The sequence below is a fragment of the Miniopterus schreibersii genome, assembly GCF_964146895.1.
Source record: "Miniopterus schreibersii genome assembly, chromosome: 1".
In the NCBI taxonomy this organism is placed as follows: domain Eukaryota; kingdom Metazoa; phylum Chordata; class Mammalia; order Chiroptera; family Miniopteridae; genus Miniopterus; species Miniopterus schreibersii.
The window spans coordinates 2,783,711-2,804,062 of NC_138101.1; the positions used below are offsets into that span (position 1 = coordinate 2,783,711).

A 20,352-nucleotide genomic window follows, 5' to 3' on the forward strand; every position below is an offset into this window, starting at 1 on the left:
AACCATGACTCAGCAGCTTCTTTGGATTTGTTCAAAGAACTTACCTGCACTAACCTCTCACTTCTAAAAACAGCCTGCACTCTGAATTCCTTTAAAAGCTCCAAATTACCAATCTTCTCCCTTCATGCCATGTAGTAACCACCTTTGGGGACTGTCCACCCGCCCCCTTCTCTGAGAGCTGCTCATCACTCAGGCCCCGCCACAGGACTCCATCCCCACTCCATCCCCTCCCCACAGCTTCTCAAACAAGCAGTGGGCCCTATCCAAGCCCAGCCAGGCAGGCTTTCCTAACGGCACGGAGATGGGCACTAGCCTGCAGCGGTCAGGCTGGGCTGGGGCTGGCCCACTCCCTTTTTCACCATGTATGTGCTGAAGGTGAGAAAGCCAGACTTCAGGTAGAGAGGGAAGGACCCAGAAGCAGAGAGAGAAGCAAAGGAATGACTGTGGTCATTAGAGACAATGGCTCTGGAGCCTGCCCATCACTCAATTCCGTTCAGGCCACTCCTGAGGCCACCACAGCTCCTGCACTTGGCTTTGGTGAGATCTCCCGTCTCCTCTATGTATAGTCCCATTTTTCCTACTCTTTGTAATAAAATGGTATCTGATTAAATAGCCACATGAGCTGTAACTTCCAAATTCCTACCCCAAAGCATATGAGGCAGTAGCTTCAAGAAATCAGAAGTTAACAAATCAAAGGGGTGGGCAAGAGGAGGACAGCGGGGCAGGGAAAGGGGGACTCTTTAAAACCCAAGCGTTCAATTCGGTTAGAAGAAACTCAGTACCTTCTACCTGACCGGTGCTCTCTCTCGGGCACCAGAACCTGAAAGGGTGGGCAAGGAGCAGTCATAACAGGAAGACAGGTGAAAAGTTGCAGGTTCAGATGTGAGGCCCTAACGCTGGAAGCATGCATGAGTTCCCGGGGTACACGCTCTCCCAGCCAGTTCTGAGCAGGATGGGAGCACAGCAGAGGAAGGCGCTGGACAAGCTCTGACAGGTATGTGTGGTGGGCGGTAGCCAGACAGAATAGCTTCTAGATTATCAAGTGTGCCACAGCTGCTTATCCCAACACAGATCATTCCATAGCTTAGTGCAGAAAGGAGTTTCTGGCGGTGGGGAACAGCTCTAGATCCCTGTATGAATCCTCTCAATTTATTTCTGTATTGTAAAGGTACTTAAACTACTTATCTCACGAATAATGGTAAAAGCAAAATAATTTCCTAAGTAATTATCATCTCAGAGATTGCATCTTATAGTGAGTAATAAAGTAAGAGTTCTTAGTACTAATTTAAAAAGATGACTATACTATAAAACTATTTTGTTATTTCAGGATGAAGGACATGAGAAATATTTTATATGAAATGTTAAAAGATTAATAAAATAATCATAACATTTTCTAATATACAAATAAAAAATTATAAATGAGAAGCAAATACAGTGTTCTTAACATATGAGCACTGCTATCCCACGTCTAGGAATGTATCCAAAAGAAATATATAGCCCTGGCCGGGGGGCTCCGCTGGCTGGGCATTGTCCCGTGCACTGAAAGGCTGCGGGCTCAAGCCCCAGTCGGGGTGCGTATGGAAGGCAACTGATCGATGTTTCTCTCTCACATTGAAGTTTTTCTCTCTCTCTCTCTCCAAATCAATAAAAACACATCCTCAGGTGAAATTTTAAAAAATAAATAATAATAATATAAACCATGGGAAAAGCCACACATGAAAATATCCTGGAGAGCATAACAAAAAATCAAGAGGAGGCTAAATACCCAGTAATAAGAAGTATATCATATTGTTGCTGGAACATTATTTGATGAGATACTGCTTAGCCACTAAAAAGAATAAATGCATTAACACGGTGAAATACACGGTGAATGGGGAAAGGATGTAAAATTTTGTGTACACTCTAATTACAATGATATTAAGACGACACATATAAAACTACAGTTTACATATATGACATATGTGTAATACCATGAAGAAAAAAGTAACCATGTTTCTGTTGCGGTGGTAAGATAACAAGAATTTTTCTAAGCTTTCTGGTGACGCTGTTTACGTGTAAACTTTTTAACCCCCCCCCCCTTTTTCTCCTAAGTATTAGAAACGAAATGTACACTCACCTCATCGGAAGCAGATCGAAGACACTGGACAGCAGCCTGTTTTTTCATCTCCTCTAGCGTGAGGTCTGAGCACTTTCTCTTATTCCTTCCCCACTTCCTGTCAGCTCCCTTCTCCCAGCCCAGGAAGCTGTCATTTTCCTAAAGTAAGACGAGCGAGTTTCAATGACCGAGCGTAAGTAACAGGTTTCACACGTGGTTACTTCCCCACACGGACACCCCTACCACACGCATTAATCCATAAACTTGTGCCCACTCATCAAAATCCAGTGAGAGGCGGAGCACTTCAGGGTATCTACCCGAGATTGATTACTTATGATTTATTACTTATGATCTTAATAAATCTGACCCATATATTTATAGTAAGTGCTAATAAACTCAGACATTTGTAGGTAAACTCAAGTATTATTTAAGTTTCAGTATGAGTCCGAAACTATATACACAGTTAAGTGTCCTTGACACTTCCCACGCTTTAATAGTGAGTGTCCAGGGTTTAAGTGGTTAAATCCCTATCTCTGTATCTTGTAGTCTTAAAAAAACAGATATAAAATATGTTAGGTTAGTACTTGAAGTTTATTTTTCCCTTGACTTTTTATGCCCATTATAAAAATCTGAAGAAAATACGAAAAGCAGGCGCATCACCCATGACCTACTGCCAGGGAAAGCTAGGACAGTCTGGTTGGCTTCATCTGGGCTTTTCCTTAAGCTTTAAACACATAGTTGAATTCACACTAATTGTATAATTCTGCATTGGATGTAACTTATTATGTTGTGAACACTGCCCCCATGTTATTATGAATTCTTTGGCTACATAATATTCCAAGATGTTAAGTTTACTTAGCTATTTCCCTAGACTGGGACTTCTTAAATTTATTATTTTTAATCGCTTTGCTATTTTGTTTTTTTAAAAGCTTTTATTTGATAAATTATGATTAAAACCAGTGGACAGACAACAAGGGGAAAAATATTAGAGAGACAGACAAAGGTAAAATTTAAAAAATTACTTAGAAGAGTACTCGGCTTCCTGTGGTTCCTCAGGAAATAGATATAAATCAATGAGATGGAATAAAGGAAAAGCATCATCATCATTCATTCAAAAGATCTTTAAGATCAAATCGTATGCCATCAATTGCCTAACCCAGTTTTTATTTTAATCCAGTATGATATACTTTTATGCCACCAGACAAAGAGTGCAAGAAGGGTTCATCCTGCCCCTACATGCATCATAATTAGCATACTTTTTACTTAATTTCTTAGGCATGTTTGCAGATTTAACGAACCTGAAAACCATTTTCCTGGCTGAGTGGTGTCTATTCCACTTTCCAAGGGAAAATGTGTTTGATAGCCAAGTAAGAACTATCAGTATATTTCCACTAATCTGACGTGTTTGGCTGAACTACACCTGAAACCTGACATTTCTTATCAAAGATATCTCCTAAAGATAGGGCTTGTCCTTTACCGGGAGCAGAGGACAGGGCCACAACAATGCAGACCAGAGCTTCTGAAGGCAGAGAAAAGTGTTCTAATTTTCTCTGTTGTTCATAGTATATAAAACAAGGTAAGAAAGATATTTGTGTAATTATTGAAAACAGGACTTTTTCTGTTTGAGCTGCTGAGACAGGCTCTTCCTCTTTACCGAGCATTATAACCACATTTCTCTACTGAAGCTGTATTATAGCTCAGCAGAGGTAACACATTCAAAGGTCCTAATAAAGTTTTATTAAACAGACAGAAGGTCCTTTCAAATTCACATGGACATGTAGTCAGTCCTCCAGGAGGGCAGTTTGACAATACACACCAAACACCTTAAACATGTACATGTAGTTTCAATCCAACAACTACTGGAAATTTATCGCAAGGACGTAATCACTGAGGTGTGCACAAAGTTAGGTGCAGTGGTGACTGTAGAAACCACCTAAATGTCAAATAAGGACTTGGTTAAGTTACGTTCATCAGGGCGATAAGGTATTGTAACCATTAAAGAGATTATAAGCATATTTATTCACATGGAAAGCGATCCACAATATGTATAAGCAAAGAAGTTTACACAACAGTATGATCTCATGTTTGGTTAAAACACACATGCACGCACGCACCCTTACTGTGCACCAAAAGGCCCGAGGGAAAGGGAAGAGGTTACTGAGATGCTTCTGTGATGAGTAGGAGCAAGGCACTACGATTTTTCTTGTAATTACGTCCTACTCCTTTAGTAATCAGAAGGTTTTGTTTGTTTTTAAATGGAAAACCTACAAGTCAGGAATAGAGAAATGAGGCGGCTTCCTGGGCATGGTCCCCTGGAACAGGTACCTGGCATCAGCTCTACGTGTCCTGCCTGGCGTGCCTTTGTTTACACATGGGTCCATGTGCGCCCAGCATCCACCTCAGTGTCTTCTTTGGGGCACAGGATCATAAGGATGAATTCAAGCCAGTCCCTGCCTGCCCGAGGCCCACGGTCCAGTGTGGAATAGACACCTGGGAGCTAACGCCTGCGGCCTGGTTGTTGCTGTTATGAAGTGTGGAAAGCACTTAGGAAACAAGAGAGGCTCGGTTTTTTTTGGTCTGGTTGGTAGGTAAAGGCTTCCCACAGAAGGAAGGGTTACTGAAGCGGAGTCTTAGAGAGAGAGCAGGGGTTGGGGCTGGAGTGAGGGGAATGAATGCGGGGCAGAGCATGTGCTGGAGCAAGGGGTAGCAACCTTTTCCCACGCCGTCAATTAGCAAATACTTGAACCTTTATAGGTCAAGAGGATACATCAAGGGCAGAATGTAGGTACTTTTACCAAAGAGAGAGAGAAAATAATTTTTCACAATTACTTACTGACAGAATTCAAAATAGAATTCAGTACAATTTTTTGTAATACAGGTCTACTGAGAAAAATAGAATTCTTTTTGGGGTGAGATAATAGCTGCTTAATCAGGGTTCAAAGGTAGAGTTCTCTATCACCAAAATCAATCACAAATGTTCATCTGTTAATGCTCTTTTTTCTAATAGTTGTGTTGACATATACTTCACATATTATAAAATTTACTCTTTTAAAGTGTAACATTGAGTGGTTTTTAGAATATTCACAGGGTTATGCAAGAACCACCATCTAATTTTAGAACATTTTCACTACCCCAAAAGGAAACCTGTACCCGATAGCAGTCCCTTCCCACTCCTCTCCTGAGTCACCAGTAACTACCACCTGCTATCTCTATGTATCTGTCTATTCTGGACATTTCATATAAATGGATTATACAATATATATCCTTCTGTGTCTGGCTTCTTTCACTCAGTGTGAGGTTTGGAAGGCTCACCCATGTTGTGGCATGTGTCAGTACTTCATTTCTTTTTATGACTGAATAATATTCCACTGCATGGATGTACCACATTGTTTATCCACTCATCCATTGATGGGCATTTGGGTCGTTTCCTCCTCTTGGCTATTACAATACTGCTCTAAATATTCATATACAAGTTTCCGTATGGACACATATTTTCAATTCTCTTGTTATATGCCTAGCAGAATTGCTGGGTCACGTGGTAACTCTATGTTCAACCCTTTAAAGACCTGCCAGGCTACTTCTCAAAGCAGCTGCACCATTTTACGATTCCACCAGCAAGATATGAGGGTCCCAATTTCTCTACATCCTCACAACATTTGTTATTGCCTGTGTTTTTTATCTTAACCATTCTAGTGAGTGTGAAGTGGTATCTCAGCACCATTTTGATTTCCCTAATGAATGATAATGTTGAGCATCTTTTCATGACCTCACTGGCCCTTTGGACACATATTTAAATCTTTTGCCCATTTTAAAATTATCTATTCTGAATACACCTCTCTTATCAGCTACCTTTCAAATATTTTCTCCAATTCTATGGGATATCTTTCCATTTTTTTGATGGTGTTGTTGGAAGCACACAAGTTTTTCATTGTGATAAAGTCTCACATAGTGACGTCTTCTTTGGCTGCTTGCACTTTGGGGTCATATCTAAGAAACCAGACCCGAGTCACAAAGATTTACTCTCATGTTTTCTTCTAAGTTTTAGCTCTTACACTTAGGTCTATAATCCATTTTCAGTTAATGTTTGTATGTGGTATGAGATAGGGGTCCAACTTCACTCTCTTGATGTGGCTACCCTGCTATCCCAGCACCCTGTATTGAAGAGACCATTATTTCCCTGGTGAGTGGTCTTGTCAGACACCAACTAAACCTAAAGATTTCTAGACTCTCAGTACCAAACTGTCTTGAATACTGGAGCTTTGTAGTAAGTTTTGAAATTGGGAAGTGTGAGTCCTTCCACTTTGCTCTTCTTTTTCAAGATTTTTCAGGCTATTCGGGAGCCCTTGCATTTCCATATGATTTTAGAATCAGTTTGCCAATTTCTGTGACAAAGGCAGCTGACGTTGTGACAGACTGTGTTCTATCTGCAGGTCAGTTGGGAGAGTACCGCTACCTTAATAATATTAAGTCTTCTGATCATGAACATGGGATGTTTTTCCACTTGTTAGGTCTTCTTTGATTTCTTTCAATGACACTTTGTATTTTCAGTGTGCAAATCTTGCACTTATTTTATTAAATTTATTCCCAAGTATTTTCTTTTTGACACTATTGTAAATAAAATTTTCTTAACTTCATTCCTTAGGATTTTCTATATATAAGACCATGGCACATGTCAACAGAGACATCTTTAGTTCTTCCTTTCCAATCTGGATGCTTTTATATTGTTTTCTTACCTAACTGCCCTGTTAATGCTGATTTATAATAAGATTTTATTATTTCATCTTTGAAAATGTCTTCACACAAAGACATTGCCAAACACTGATATTAATGCCAGGCACAAGTCTAGCTGAACACATTAATTCTCAGAGGCATTTATAAAATTCTGCTGCATTCTTCTCCCGACAGCTGCCTGTAGAGTGTGGTCACGCTGCAGATTCATCACTCCCGAGTGGAAGTTAGTTGGAAGCGTCTCAACTGAACAGCTGAATAGATTTTGAGGTCCGGCCGCTGCACCGTGTCCCGGTGTGTGACTGCGACTGCGGCTGCGGCTGGAACTGCACCTGGAGCTGGAACAGCGCCCGCTCAGATCTCTGTAGGAATGCGGATTCTGCTTGTTTTAGCCTTTGACAGAATAGAAGTGTATAATAATGCCACTTGACAGTATTTGTGATTCAAACACCATCCGCTGTCAATGACTTTACCACACGAATTTTGCGCGCAAGTGCTATTTTACCTAAGGATTTCAGGTTGACTTTAGTAAGAAAAACCAAGTCTAAAGCAAAAGCTACACCAAAAAAAAGACATTGTTCTCCGCACTCCCCTCTTCACTTATATTCGAGAGCTCCCTTACGCTCTTTTTGTCTGCCTTCATGTACTGTGTGAATGTATTATCACTTATTTAACCAACAGCACTGAATAATCAGATCTTAAAAGAACATAGTATTTTTTTTTTAAAAGGTTCCAGGTGTTTCTATTTTACTGTTTTCAGTCTCCTGTGCTGTACTAATTGAAAGCCACTAGACATAAACATAAAATATTAGACATCTGCCAAATGTTTACCCAGTACACTCAGGAAAATCCAGTTGGACTTCTCAGTCAGCCCCTTGGAGAGGGCGCAGTTACCACGCACCGCAGGAAGACAGGGCTGAGGACCGCCAGGCGCCTTCCCAGGCGCGCCGTGAGGTAACGTAGGCACCGTTGTGGCTGACTCTCCCTGCCGCCTCCTGTCTAAAGGGAAACTGTAACCGGAGGACGACCAGAACGGACATTCTGGGACACAGCTGGTCCCAGGGCGTCGGCTGCCCTCCCACACCTTCCTGTCAGGAGCGTCCTGAAAACCCAAGACCGGGATGTGTCTGGCTGGGACTAATGCCACTCCATCTCCCAGTCCCAACTGGCTTAATACAAATCAGCATGCTTCATCCCTTTAACCCAAGATTGGCTCAGAGAGAGGTATGTGACCCATAGGAAGTGAGAAAAAGAAGTTCTGCTGGGAATGTAAGGCGCACATCCTCCAGATAGTGCGTGAAAGAAAGTATGCTGTGCCACTGTCATTTGCTCTCTACCCCCAGGGAGCTGGCTGCGACGCCCACTGACAGAGGTGGCAGGCAGGGGGTAGCACAGCCTAGACGTCACTGTGGAGCTCAGATGGAGCCAGGCTGGGCTAGCCCCGCTCCAGAACGTTCCGTTTTGAGGCTTCTTCCCCGATTTAGCCAATGTTTGGCTGTTAGTACATGAAAGATAGCGCTAGAAATTAAGGAAAGTCCTCGGTAATAAATCTACTTCTCACTGCCCAGAAGGACTGCAGTTTGCCGCTAAAAAATGAGTGGCTCCAATTAAACAAGCACAATTTCAGGTTAACTGCATCCATTTCTCCCCACCAGGGCTCCAGCCAACAGGGGCAGTGTCCTCACTGGCCTCCCTGCCTTCAGTTGCCCAGCCAGCGCACTGCCACCCTGCGAGCCACTGGGTACTGCCAGCTATATACAGCAATGGGTCTTTTTGTCTCGGGGACTGAAACCTAAGTCCCCCAGCACGGCATGAGCAGGCTCTTCAAACCACCTCCCAGGATCCCCCCCCACCCTTCCGGCCTCTCAAGCCCAGGCCCCTCCTGATCCCATGGCCTGGTGAGCACTCTTCCTTTCTTCTTGCCTCAAGAGGGCTCCAGTGCCACCTCCTGTCACTGCCCCCATCACCACGCACAGGGCCCACGCTCTGTGCAGCCAGGGGATTCACACATCCCTAGGTTGGCAGCTGCCTGCAGGGACCACCCTGGTCATCTCTGTACTCCTGGTTCTGCCAGTGTCCAGCATGTCATGGGCATGCACATGGTGAGCACAAGAGCAGAATGTGCATTAAATACGATATTTACATCCAAAACATCTTCTCTATTTCATGAAAAGATTTTATAAAAAAAACCCACATTTTATTATGGTGTCTTAGAGAGTTTGTGGACATGAATTTGTGTGCCCATCGTTAGCACCAACTCCTACTCTGAACATATTTTCATACTCTTTATGCGTAAAGTTAATTTAATGAATGTCTGTTGAGTGGCTGTTTTTTGAAATACAGTCTATGCAGCAAGAATATGTAACAAGGGGGCTGAAGAGCAGATGCGCACAGTGCTCAGCCTCACCTAGCAATTGGTGCCAGGATTATTCTTACCTAATTTGTGGACAAATATAGGAATATAATAATCCGGCTATATCGCCAAAATGATGGATTCTGAGCTAAAAGATGCAATTAGGGGATTTAAAAGAAACGGCAACAAAGTACAATCATCAAAACAGTGTGGTAATGGTATAAAGACAGACACACAGACCAATGGAATAAAGCAGAACCCAGAAACAGACCCTCATACGTACGGTCAAATGATTTAACAGGAGTGGTAAGATTATTCAATGAGGAAAGGACAATTTTTCGACAACTGGTGCTGAGAAAACAGGATCTTCACATGGAAAAAAATAAAGCTGGATCTCTACTTTGCACCACACACAAAAATTAACTCAAAATAGATCAAAGATTTGTGTGTAAAAGCTAAAATTATAAAAACTCTTGGAAGAAACATAGGGCAAAGCTTCATGACATGGGACTTGGCAATGATTTCTTGGATATGGCACTAAAGGCAAAGGCAACAGAAAAAAAATTTGCCAAAATGGGCTTCATGAAAATTGAAAAGATGGCACACAGGTAAACGTTGTAATCGCACCCTCCCACAACCACATCAAAATTACAACTAAACTTCACAGTCGTCATGCAGAACCGCCTGAAGGCCAGCTGAACACAAGACCTACAACTAGGGATTTAAAGCAGCAGCCACATCAAGACTGGCAGGAGGGGCGGAAGCGCAGATCCCGGTGGTCCCACACACACGTGTGACAGATAAAAATTGGGAGGGATATCTTGGCTGCAGAGGTCCCACCTGAGGAGCCAGGATATCAGCCCCACACCAGGCCCCCCAGCCCAGGGTTCCAGTGCTGGGAAGAGAAGTCCCCATAACTTCTGGCTGTAAAAAACAGCAGGGATGAAGGCTGAATGAGAGAGGGGTCCCAGGCAGTTCCTCTTAAAGGGTCCCATACAGCCCGGCCAGGCGTGGCTCAGCGGTTGACCGTCGACTAAGACCCAGGCGATCGGGATTCGATTCCCGGTCAGGGCACATGCCCGGGGTTGCGGGCTCCATCCCCAGTCGGGGTGTGCAGGAGGGAGCCGATCAATGATGACTCTCATCATTGATGTTTCTCTCTCTCTCTCTGCCTCTCCTTTCCTCTCTCTGAAATAAAAAGATATATTTTTAAAAAATAAATAAAGGGCCCCATACATGAAATTACTTTGACTCACTCCCTCTGAGCTCCAGCACTGGTGCAGCAGCTTGAAAGGCACCAGGAACACATTGGGAGGAACTGAATTGTCTGGCACCAGGGCAAGACCTGGGGGCAGCTTTCTGCCAGACAGAAGTACTGGCAGAGGCCGCTGTTCCTTTGATGAGCCCTCCCCCACATCTGAGTCCCCATCACCTGGCTATCACTGTTTGCCCCGCCCTGGTGATTCCCTGAGACTCCGCCCCCCAAAGTTGTGGGTCCACCTAAGCTGTTTCCAGTGGCTTTTCCATAGGAATGGCCTGTCTGGGCTCACGCTTCAGACTTTGCTAAAATCTCTCAAACAAGCAGCATCTGGCTTCAGCATGCCCCAGACATCCTGCTAAATGGCCCCAGGCCTAGCACTGGCAGCAGCCAGCCACGGTTCATGGCCAGGCCTCTCCTGGGCACCTCCAAGCCCAGCACAAGTAGCAGCCATCTGCAGATCACTTTGTATCTCAAGCCAGGTGGCCTTGGGCAGAGCACAGATGACAGATGACTTTGGCCTGCACCTCCCAGGAGGCCCCAGAGCCAGAACACCCAGTAGACAGCTTCAGACCATGTTGAAGCACCACCCAACCACTTCCACAGGGTCTCAGAGATATTTGTACACCATGTTCACAGCAGCATTATTCATAAAAGAACAGCTAAAATGTAGAATAAACCCAACTGTCCACTGATGGATGGATGGATAAGCAAAATGTGCAATATCCATACAATGGAATATTATTCAGCTTTAAAAAGGAAAGAAATTCTGAAACATGCTACAATTGGATGAACCCTGAGAATATTATGCTCAGTGAAATAAACCAGCCACACAAAAACAAATACTACACGATTCCACTGATATGAGGACCATAAGAGTAGTGAAAATCATAAAGATAGAAAGTATAATGGTGGTTGCCAGGGGCTGGGGGAAGAGGAGAGTGGGAAGTTTATTTAATGGGAACAGAGTTTTATATTTACAAGATGAAAAGAGTTATGAGGATGGATGGTGGTGATGGCTGCACATCATTTATGAATGTACTTAATACCAATAAACTGTACACTTAAAAATGTTTAAGATGGGCCTGGCCAGTGTGGCTCAGTTGGCTGAACATCAACCTATGACCCAGGAGATCGCAGGTTCAATTCCTGGTCAGAGCACATGCCGGGGTTTCGGGCTGTGCCTGGTAGAGGGCATGCAGGAGGCAGCTGGTCAATGACTCTCGCATCATTGATGTTTCTCTCCCTCTTCCTCTCCCTTCCTCTCTCTGAAATCAATAAAAACTTTTTTAAAACAATGTTTAAGATGGTGAATTTTTTACGATGTGTATTTTACCACAACGAGAAAATTGGGGGAGAGGGAGTAAGTGCAGTAACTTCTCTGAAGGGCAGGCCTCAGTGTGTAGCTATGGAAAAAATAAAGTAGTAAGAAGAACTGAGAACGGAAGGCTTCTATTTTACATCCAGTGGTCAAAGAAAGGCTGAGGGCAAGACAAACTAAACAAGTAAACAAATACCCTCCTTTAAAAAGTACCCGGTGCACAAGCCACCGAAGTACCTGGTAGACAAGCCACCGAAGTACCTGGTGCACAAGCCATCGAAGTACCTGGTAGACAAGCCATTGAAGTACCCGGTGCACAAGCCACCGAAGTACCTGGTGCACAAGCCACCGAAGTACCTGGTGCACAAGCCATCGAAGTACCTGGTGGACAAGCCACCGACGTACCTGGTACACAAGCCACCGAAGCACCTGGTGCACAAGCCATCAAAGTAACTAGTGGACAAGCCATCGAAGAAAAAACGAGTTAAGTTTAACTTCACTAAAATACAAACTACTCTGTGAACAACATCAAGTGGTTGAGAAGACAAGCCGCAGGCTGGGAGAAAACATGTGCAAAAGACACATCTGATAAAGGACTGTTATTCAAAATATACAAAAAACTCTTAAACATTCAATAATAAGAAAACAACCCAACACTGACCTCAACAGACACTTCACAAAGCAAACACAGAGATGACATGAGCATAGGAAAGAGGCTCCATATGTCATCTGGGAAACGCAAATTGAAACAATGCAACACCACTACACACCTATCAGAATGGCCAGAAGCTGGAACACGGACACCACAAGTGCTGGCGAGGACAAGGAGTGGCAGGAACGCTCACCCCTCGGGTGGGACGCAGCAGAGAGTGGAGGGGTGGAGCTTGAGAATAAAGGCAACAGAGATGTCAAGCTTTAGAATGGGGCACAGATGCCACTGAGGCCAGCCCTACCCCCTGAAATTGCAAGTTTTTACACCAAGAAATGTGTCAAAATTTACTAGCTGTGTGACCCTGGGCAAGTGACTTAGCCACTTTCTGTGAGTAGCTTAACCTATGAAATGGGGACCGCAGGGTCACTGTGAGGGTTCAATGAGCCCCTGTGCATGGGAGGTGAGAGCGGAGACTCCCGCTGGCACACAGCAAGTGACACACGAGCTCGTTTTACCATCAATTCTGTTTAAACCAAACCACGCTGCAGGTCATAATCACAGACTCCTGACGAATAAAGACTTGGTGATGCTGAGAACATTGAAATGAAAGACAAAAGAAACACCTCAATAAACTCCTGGGTGGTGGTCCCAAGCAGGTGTAGAGGAAAACGAAGACTGCAGTCAGAAGGACGGCGAGCAGCAGCCCCACCTCCGCCTCGAGACAGCACGGGAACTGCTGGTGACCGTCAATCCCGCACAACCTCAAGACAGAGCTTCCACCTTCTGAGTTTCTAGACTCTAGTTTCCCTTTTAGCCATTTTTAAGTAAGACTATACAATTTTTGCAAATAATGTAACACAAATCTATTTGAAGAGTTCTGGGACCCAGTCTAATGCACCAGTCTCCTGGCAACGCAGCCACCATGTCATTCATTCACTTTTACTCTACAGGGGCTCAACTCATAATTCACCTTTGAACTGAGACGACAAATAAATTTCCCCACTTCTAAAATCCACAAGTGCTTTAAACAGTAAGCCAATTCCACATAGTTTTTAGAACTTACCTTTATAAGAATGTTTATATGTCATCCATTCAACATTTGTTATATATGAAAACAAACAAAAACAAACTTATCAGGCATAAAAAACGGGCACATGATTTGGGTGTGACAGGCCTGAGTTTAAATCCTGACTCATCACTAACCACATGGCCTCAGACAGATCATCCAACCTCTCTGAATGTGCATTTCCATGTGAGTAAAAACAGGGAAAGTAACACCTTCAAAGTGTGGTATGAGGACCGAATACAACAGTCCCTATATATGAGTGGCCAGCACTGCTGGGCATGCTATGCTATCATGTCCCTGTGTGGTGGGGCACCTGATTTTAAAAAGATGAAGGCACTGCAGGAGAATGCCAACCACTAAATGTAAAGGGGGCAGCTATGTTAGAAAAACCACCATTCTGCAACCACCAAAGCAGTAACTGACTAAGGTGGGATCACCCACGGATGGTAAAACTATCCAAGTCTCTTCTCCTGGCTCACCTGACAATTACAGAGAAGTGGGTTGGGTTTTATGGTGCAGACCCAGCCGACACTATCTGCCGGGCATGAAACAGCCTGACGTGTGTGCTGTGATGCGCCAAAGAGCAGGAAAAGTCAAGCTTATGCGATGTTACTGCCACAGACGCATGAGCTGACTCTCAACAGGAGGAAATATCAGACAAGTCCAAAGGAAGGAATATTCTACAAAACTGGCCCGTACTCTTCAAAAATGTGTCATGAGAGACAAAGGAAAGACAAGGAACCGCTCCAGACTAAAGGAGGGTAAAGAGATGTGACACTGAGGCCACTGTGGACCTCAAACTGGGTCCTAGATGAGGGAAAGCCACAATGAAGGCGGCACTGGGAAGCCTGATGAGAACCGAACACTGACAGTGTCATGTGATAAATGTGTCGATGTCAACTTTCTCGTATTTTACAACTGCACTATGGCTAACAGAAAGTCCGACTGTAAGAAAAGTATGCTTGTTTATTTAGGATAAGGGGGCATCAAAAGGAGAGAGAAATACAGCAAAAGCAGGAAATGTTAGCAGCTGATGACTGAGCAAGCGTACATCAGAGTCGTTTGTACTAGTATCGCTGTTCTGATGTTTGAAGCTACTTCTCAAGAAGCTTAATTTTTTAAAAAGATGAACATATGATTTCTGCCCAGAGAATCTTGTCTCCACCCTGGCCAGCATGGCTCAGTGGTTAGAGTGTTGGCCCATGGACTGAAGGGTCCTGGGTTCAATTCTGGCCAAGGGCACGTACCTCGGTCGCAGGCTCAATCCCCATCTGGAGGGTGTGCAGGAGGCAACCAATCGATGTGTCTCTCTCACATCGATGTGTCCTCTCCCTCTCTCCCTCCTCTCCCTCTCCCACTCTCTCTGAAAAGCAATGGAAAAAATATTCTCCAATGAGGCTAAAAAAAAATCTTATCTCCTGCGAAAGATAATAAACTCTAATAACTATAACGAAGAGCTTTGCAGTAGAAATATGGTCAAGTTTGGGAGATGATATTGTTTTCATTGGGAATTATCAGGTGACATGGGCCTTAAAGAGTCCATTAGAAAGTAGTTTATATTTCATTTTTTTAAAAATATGTCTGTATTGATTTCAGAGAGAGGAAGGGAGAGGGAAAGATAGAAACATCAATGATGAGAGTTACTGATCAGCTGCCTCCTGCACATCCCCTACTGGGGATCGAGCCTGCAACTGGGGCACGTGCCCTGACCAGGAATCGAACTGCCATCTCCTGAATCCTAGGTCTATGCTCAAACACTGAGCCACACCAGCTGGGCAGTTTATATTTCATTTTAAAATGATATATAGTGAATTCCTGATTATCTGAGAGTACATTTACCAGAGTATGGCAATCACGACCAAAAGAAAAAAAGAAAAAAAAGTGTGTGGAAGTAAAACTGTGACGCATTAGGAGACAGCTGCTCTCCAGAATTACAGTCATCAGCTAGTGCCACACTACTTACAGCCCTGCCCAGAGGTTTACATGTCACTGTTAGTTATTCAGCCTCAATCAGGACCAGGGTCTGGTCAGCCTCACTTCCCACCTAACCATCTTGGGCAGCTGAGACCAAAGTCTGTTTCTCAGAACTCAAGAGTTTTTTAAGCATTTGTTTAACTAAGACTGGGAAAAACAATGGATTAATCATGGCAGGTAAGGCTAGGAGTTGAAGCGATGGCTTTAAAACTGGCCATTTTAAAGTCTAGGTTCAACTAATTCAAGAACTGTGTGGTGGCAGAAGGGATGTGATGAAATGAACACCCAAAAGTGGAGTAGGCTGACCTCCAACTGCGGGTCTAGGTCACCGTAAGTCTGACCCAGAGATAGTGGAAGGGTGGCGTACTTCCTCCTGATGGTTGGCGAGCGTGACTGGTGGCTGGACTCTAAACCATGGGTGAGCCGAGGCCCTTCCCTTTTCTTCCTCCCGTTAGAGAAATTCCCTCGGCTCTATGCGAACTCTCTTTCTGGAGACACAGTGAGCACAGCATCCCCTCCAGTCATGGGAAAGTAATGGAGGTGCTGAGTGACTCTTAGGTGACCTTCCCCATCAGCGTGGGACTCGGCACTCCTGCCCTGGGCTAGGGTGAAGAGTATTTTAGGGGTCTTTACTTCCATGTGGATTGTCCTTGTAACTCCAGGCATGTTCTGTTTTCACTAACCTTTATCTGTCCTGTTTCCTAAAGACACCTGGGCTCTGGACGGAGGACCCAGCACAGCCGGCACAGAGAGCTGCCATGACCTCTGATTCCAGCCCCACCGATACGAAAACTGGAGGGACTCACAAACTTGTCTCATCAAAGATGTGTTCAACTAGAACCTTAACAGTAGGCCTACATTTTATGCCCTTTTCAATGTTCTATGGCACCTCGCACATAAGTACCTTGTGCTAGCAAATTTATTGATGTTTATTAAATATTTTAGGCTGATGTTAATGTATAATTCTAAGAGTACATGATTTTTGAGTTAAAAGAAATAGCTTCCTCATTTCTGGAAATAAAATTTCTTCCATGTTTATAGATTTAACATTTTACTTGCCCTTAAAGAAGTATATTTTACATTTACTGGAAAGATAATGAAAAAATAATAGAGCCTTGGTGTCCTTATACAAAATACTGACCAAAATAACACATTCCTAATTATCAGGTTATAAGTTAGTCCCCTGAAAACTTTGACCTAATTCTCACCAGCCACGGCAGAAAGCCCTGGCAGCAGGGGAACGTGGTGCATGCAGCCGGGCAGGTGAAGACCCCCGCAGGGAGGGAATACTTTCTCCACGGCAGCTGCAGGAACACGGTAAGCACACTGGTGAAACCCTCTGCACGCACGGCTGAGGCTCTTCTGTGGTTTAAAGAGCAAAGCCAGCTCCTTCTGAAACTCTTCCTGTTGTTGGTGTTAGTAACAGTGGTTTAAACAACAACATAAACTGCCCACCAAACACCCCACTTTGTGTGAAATGTGTGCACAGAAGTCACCCAGAGCCCATGCTTGCTGCGGGCTCCATTTCCCTTTTGGCGACCTCACTCTCGGGAGCACCTCTTGGAGAGAGACTGAAGGTGAGATTTTTTTTGAAGAACCTAGATTTGGTTGCTTTCTCCCTTTAAATTCAGCACTGAAGTCAAATAAAATGTTATAATGGCTGAGTTACCAGGTAGAACACAATGACTATGCCAAAGTTAAGTGCTTTACCAAATTTGTAAGTCTGCAGATTTGTGACACACACGGTGGTTAATAAGCAGCTGAGCATGATTCTTGCAGATGAAATGGATGTTAAACTGTGCAGTGTTAAGAGGCACAATTGACACAATAGCTAAAATGTCCAATCACAGGTGGGATGGTCCTGACTAGCAGAAACAACACTCCGGAGCAGTGTCACTCAGAGGCCACCGGTAGCCAGACTGCCACCAGCCTGTGACGAGACCCAGCGTCTGCCCAGACATGACCACACTGGGCGGGTCTGCGTGTGAAGAGCTGACAAGTATGCTCTGTGGCTCAGCTCACTGCCGCTCTCTGCCAAGCTAGAAGGGGGGACAGCGCAGTCTGCGCTCTATGGAGAGAGATGCTAATGTGGAGACAAGCGTGACTTTCCACCAAACACCTAAAGCGTACATACCTGTTCCTGCAGGTCGTAGTCGTAGCTGTCGTGCAGCAGAAGACTGAGGACATACCGAGTGTAAATCATGGCATCGATGCCACATTTCTCCAGCTCCTGTCCCAGCCAGGTCTGCACTGGACCCAACGCATGAAGCAGAGACATTTCAGAGACAGATACTGGGCCTGGATGAGAGCTGGAGGAGCTTTCAGATGGTAAACCATCCACGACAAGTGTACAGATGGGGCGCATGAATCTAGGTGGCTGACATCCTTAAAACGCAGAGCATTTTCTGTAGCTGATATTCTGTTGGTATGTGGAGGGGATTTTCACTCCAGGAGGCAGGAGAGACGCGGGACATGGAGGATGAGCGCTGATTTGCTGGCAGTCAGCCGTCTAGCATGGAACTTCCCTCTTCAAGCATGACCAGGAGTAAGCACAGCATCCCGACAGCAACACACACACAGGTGGGATGTTCACTTTAATTTCACATGGAGGCCAAATGTGAGTCTCCGGCAGGACCTATGAAAACGAGAGAGAAGACGGTATGCATCATGTATAGTATAAACTGAGTTACTGGTCTTGTGAAAAAACCCAAATGAACTATTCCTCTTTTTCTGTTGTTGTTCACCCTCACCTGAGGATTTTTCCATTAATTTTTAGAGAGTGGGAGGGGGAGGAGAGAGAGAGACATTAACTGGTTGCCTCCCGCATGCACTCCAGTTGGGGATCGAGCCTGCAACCCAGGTACGTGCCCTTGGCCAGAATCAAACCCGAGACTCTCCAGTCCATGCGCCGATGCTCTAACCAGTGAGCAACCGGCCAGAGCAAGAGACTTCCTATTTCTTTAGGAAGCATTCAAGTAGTAGGTGAGAGAAAAACTGGCATACAAATGGAAAGTATGATAAACTACCCTCCCCATTTGTTTTATATTTGCTTAATCCTGTAGGTTTCTTCACTAATATGAGAATAGTAATTATGTAAACTGTATTGGCTTTTTAGAAAAAACAACTGATTTCCGTGCTGTCCTTAAAGAACTGCCTTCGTTTGTATGGCCCAGTCCTGGCAGCGTCACCAGGTCAGGACCACCCTATTGTCTCCTACAAATTCACAGGACACTGCACAGAACTCAGAGCTCAGTGTGGAGGGTAGGCCCAGGAACACAGCAGACTCCCCGCCATCCATCTGGGGTTGAGTCTGTGCACATCCGCACAGCAACCTCTGCACCAGGCCATGCTGCCCCACAGGGCACACAGTCAGGAGTGCAGCAACCCTGGGCTTGTTCTGTGGCCTAGTGTACAGTCTCCTGCCACTTTAAGGACTCCAGGATTAAAAATAGCCCTGGTTGTGAATAAAAATCACCCCCCAAAGACTGGGGCAACTCTATGCAGGCGTGGGATCAATTACAGCCTTGGGGCCTAATACTAACCTGAGCCTGGAAGTGAAGGTGGTAAGAGGGTAACACCTGTCAAGCCCCGCCTCTCCCATGACACTGCCCAGGAAACCCCACGCCCCCCAGGGCCCTGTGCTGTTTATGACAGAATACAGAACCAGCATAACAAACTGAATTTAAAAAATAAAAGCAGTCAGCTTTTTCTACATGTCCACATGTTTTCAGTGGTATTATGAGTCCCAAATAAATTGTCGATTAAGGAAAAAAGAAAACACATCTAGATATCTAAGTTATTCCATCAGTAAATACTTTTCCAACAAACAGACAAGACGTGGTCATGACACAAATTTCAAATGAGTAATTTAGTAAGAAAGGGTTTGGGGGGGGAATGGGATGAGGGTCATCTGAAGATGCTCGTGACCTTCCAAAATCTCACCCCTTATGTAACAGTGTTCTAAGAAACACAGTGCTACCTTCTTCCACTCTTCATAACAACACATACATCACTGAAAACCACCCCAATCATAGCTCCCAGTCGGGATCCGTTATTCAGGGAGCACAAGCGTGTCTCCCATGAGCTGCGACACATACACGCCACAGCGCAGTTGCTCCAGTCCTCAAGCAGATGCGGGCCAGCTTAATTCAAGGATCGCAGTGTTTCCCTTCTCCTGTGCAATCTACTGAATATATACACTAGGTTTGCTGAAAACACATAAGTTATTTCAAAAATGTAATCTCTCTTTGACATGGTACATACATATTATTTGTGGAATGTTTTCTCAATTTCCTCGTGTGACATCACAACTGATTCAAGAGCTCCAGGTGGCAAATGTCACTGATCGGGCTCAATGGCCCAAACGTAAATGTGGAGCTTGTGGATTAAAATCTGGGCCTCTGTTTATCCAACATAGTCACCTGCTGAGACGTTCTTTTAGCGTCAAGCACTTCTTTTTTTCTGCTCAAGTTTGGCACGTGCACTTATTATTAAGTTTTCTACACCACTTTTTAATAGAGAAGGACCCACACGTAACTTCCCACACTAACAAGTCCGTTAGTGCTTTGCTGTGAGCATAACCTTGTTTCTTCCTCTGTATAGAACTCAGGCGTCTTTATTACCTCAACATGAATAATAATGGTTTATATTCTTTTTTCATCTAACGCTATGTTACCCCAATGTTGTTCTGGGGTCTCACTCACTGTCTCCCATGGCAGCCACTGGTCACCTAGTGCTATCTAGTTAAGTAAAAAATCAGCTTCTCAGGCACACCGGCCACCATTCAGGTGCACGACAGCCACACGAACAGGTGGCTACTGTGCGAGCGCAGGACACGTCTCGCGGCAGGAGCTCGAGGGGAAGCGCTGCTCTGGCTCTCTCCAGCAAATGACTGCGCTGGGCTGA

General features: G+C 44.5%; 1 protein-coding gene across 3 annotated transcripts in view; it reads right to left on the minus strand.

Moving 5' to 3' along the window:
- KIAA0232 overlaps window positions 1–20,352 on the minus strand; it is a 68,338-nt gene that overhangs the window by 26,746 nt on the left and 21,240 nt on the right. For all 3 annotated transcript variants that reach the window (XR_013998463.1, XM_081132670.1, XM_081132669.1), the window contains exons 2-3: window positions 17,582–18,082; window positions 2,117–2,254 (exon numbers count right to left, since the gene is read on the minus strand). Coding sequence is in view for 2 of the 3 variants with exons in the window: in XM_081132670.1 (XP_080988796.1) it covers window positions 2,117–2,254; window positions 17,582–17,812 (369 nt within the window). In the remaining variant the exon portion in view is untranslated. The remainder of the gene's footprint in view (window positions 1–2,116; window positions 2,255–17,581; window positions 18,083–20,352) is intronic.